Here is a 2500-nt window from a genome sequence, read left to right on the forward strand (position 1 = left end):
AGTGCCCTGTGATAAAAAAAATCACTTCCTTTTCCTCTTTAGATTTGAAAGTGTGTTTGTTTAACACCTGGGACCGGTTGCTCGAAGCCTAGTTAGCGCTAACAGTTGGTTAAGAGGTATCAAAACCTATAGGTTATGAAGAAAGTAACCCAAAACGTGGGTAGCTAAAATGAGGGTTTTGGGTTACTTCCTTCGTTTCGAGTTTTCTGGGTCTTAGCACCGTCTTCGATTTGAAGACACCCTGTTCTCACCACTGCACAGTCATTGCAACATCTCTGATCCTCCAATCTTATTGCATTATATCGCTTACTTTACTTGCATACATAGTGAAAATGGACACTGTCCTTGCATCTTCAGTGTGAATTGGATGGGACTGTTGATACGAAGGCAATCTTTTGGGTTAGGCTGAAACATTATCTAAAGCACAGTGTTTAAGCCCAATGTTAACATTAGTAAAGGTTTGGGTTGTTTTCAGCTATGGTGAAACAATGACCTGCAACCCTTTCCTGGAACTTACCTCCTCCACTCAGAAACTCTAGATTTCCCTTTCATACAAAAACATAATAATTATATAGATTTAGCCAAGCCTAAAAGCAGAGCTCCCTGGTTATTTATTGAACAATAAGTTACAGACATTACTAAAGAACAAATCAGCGAAACACCGAAACAGTGAAACGAAGCACCAAAACACCATGTATGACCCCACCAAACATTGAATACTAACCGACAAAGGTTAGAAACTTGAACCCACGTTATGGTCATGTGATACTGGTGAGCGGATACCTTGTTTTGACAGGTGTCAATTTACTATAACATGGATCTCCAATACAAAGGTGTATGCTGGAATAGGTACACCTTGATGAGCTCTAAACTTGAGCCGGCTATAGTTGGTCATGTGATACTGGTCACATTGGTATACATGGTGGGTTGGGGCGTACAGTCATACCGTGACCAAAACCAAACTTTCTTGCTTATGTTGGTTTCCATATTCTCTTACTGATGGTGCTCTGCACCTGTGCCTTTGGCACATGGAGCTCCACTATTATCTAAATTGATTAGCTTTAATTCGATTCACAGTCTCCCCAAGTCTGTAAGTTGATTTGCAGTCTCCCCGAGCACTTTTGCTTGACTATATACATAACTTGAATGGACTCCTTATAAAGTTATCATTAAGAATATATTATCATTAACATTTTGTTACCATCATCATTTTTACCATTATCATTATCATTGTCGTGGCCATAGCCAGAAATATGTTATGACTGAGGAAATGTCCATGTTTAAGTCATCTTTGTAGACCTGTAGTTAGGTTGTTTTTGATGCAGACATTTACCTGTAAAGACAGCAATGGGATCCTGCTTTATAAAAAAAATTACTGACAGAGGCAAGTGCTTTGGTTTGCCTCATACTGACTACAGCCCTCAGATTATAAATATTATAGTGTTGTATCACACTACTACTAATTAATCGTTTTAAGGACGGTGCCTACTAATTAAAGATTTTTTTTTGCCCCGGTGTGTGATTATGCAGGAAATGGAGATCTTATCAAAATCCAAAAAGAAAATTGGGGGTAACCACGCATTTTTCAAAGATAATTCATGAATACTATTTGTAAAAAGCTTTAAAATACAAAGCAATGTATGGCGTTCTTTCTCAAATTGAAGCCTAATTATCTCTCAAAAATGCATGGTTACCCCCAATTTTCTTTTTGGATACCAAGAATACTTACTAAGATCTACTTTCTACGGATAGTTCAAAACCAGGCTAACTGTCACGAACTGGACACTTGACAAAAGGTCTCCACACTAATTCCTCGCCTTGATCCTTTGTTCCTCTTCAAGACTTCTTGATCCATGGATCTTGTAACAACTCTTAACTAAGCACTCTTACAACAACTACTCCGGTACCAACTCTGTAAGCGCAACTGACAGACAACAACAACTGCTTCAAAATCCACTTTCCTATATATATACAAGGTATTCTGAATATAGCTAATTACATCTTACACTTCTGTTACTAAATATAGACATCACATAATTCTAGAATTTTCCATGACTTTCACAACTAAGCATGACTCAGCAGTTTTCATGCAGTCTAGTCTAAGAATGTTCTGGAAACTGACTCAACATCATCACTTATAACAGAATGTTCTTATCTAGAAGGTTCCAGAATCTACAATCTCGGACAAAACCTGTTGAGACAAAACGAACATTTTTGGTACTCCAACAAGTTATCCAAATGTACCACTTGAAACCTGCCCTTTTCCCTCCCCCTCAACCTCAATGTTGAATCTCTTGGGCAGAAATATACTGTAGAACATATGATGATACTCAGCAACATTGACTGAAGGGGAGGGGAGGGGAGTGGGAAGGGGAGAGTAAGTAGGGATGTTTAAAAATGAAGGTGAATTTGTGTTACTGTGACAGTCTCAACAGTTTTGTCCCAGATTGTAGATTCATCACACTAACGTGACTCTCTTTGCAGATCATTGTGGGAATCA

At 38.4% G+C, this 2500-nt stretch overlaps 1 protein-coding gene across 1 annotated transcript in view; it reads left to right on the forward strand.

Annotated features, from left to right (window-relative positions):
• Positions 1-2500, forward strand: part of LOC137977754 (cys-loop ligand-gated ion channel-like) — an 18652-nt gene that overhangs the window by 527 nt on the left and 15625 nt on the right. Inside the window, exon 2 of the mRNA XM_068825081.1 lies at positions 2485-2500. This exon is cut by the window's right edge and continues 113 nt beyond it. Within this exon, the coding sequence (XP_068681182.1) occupies positions 2485-2500 (16 nt within the window). The remainder of the gene's footprint in view (positions 1-2484) is intronic.

Source organism: Montipora foliosa, chromosome 11 (assembly GCF_036669935.1).
Source record: "Montipora foliosa isolate CH-2021 chromosome 11, ASM3666993v2, whole genome shotgun sequence".
NCBI classification, from domain to species: Eukaryota; Metazoa; Cnidaria; class Anthozoa; order Scleractinia; family Acroporidae; genus Montipora; species Montipora foliosa.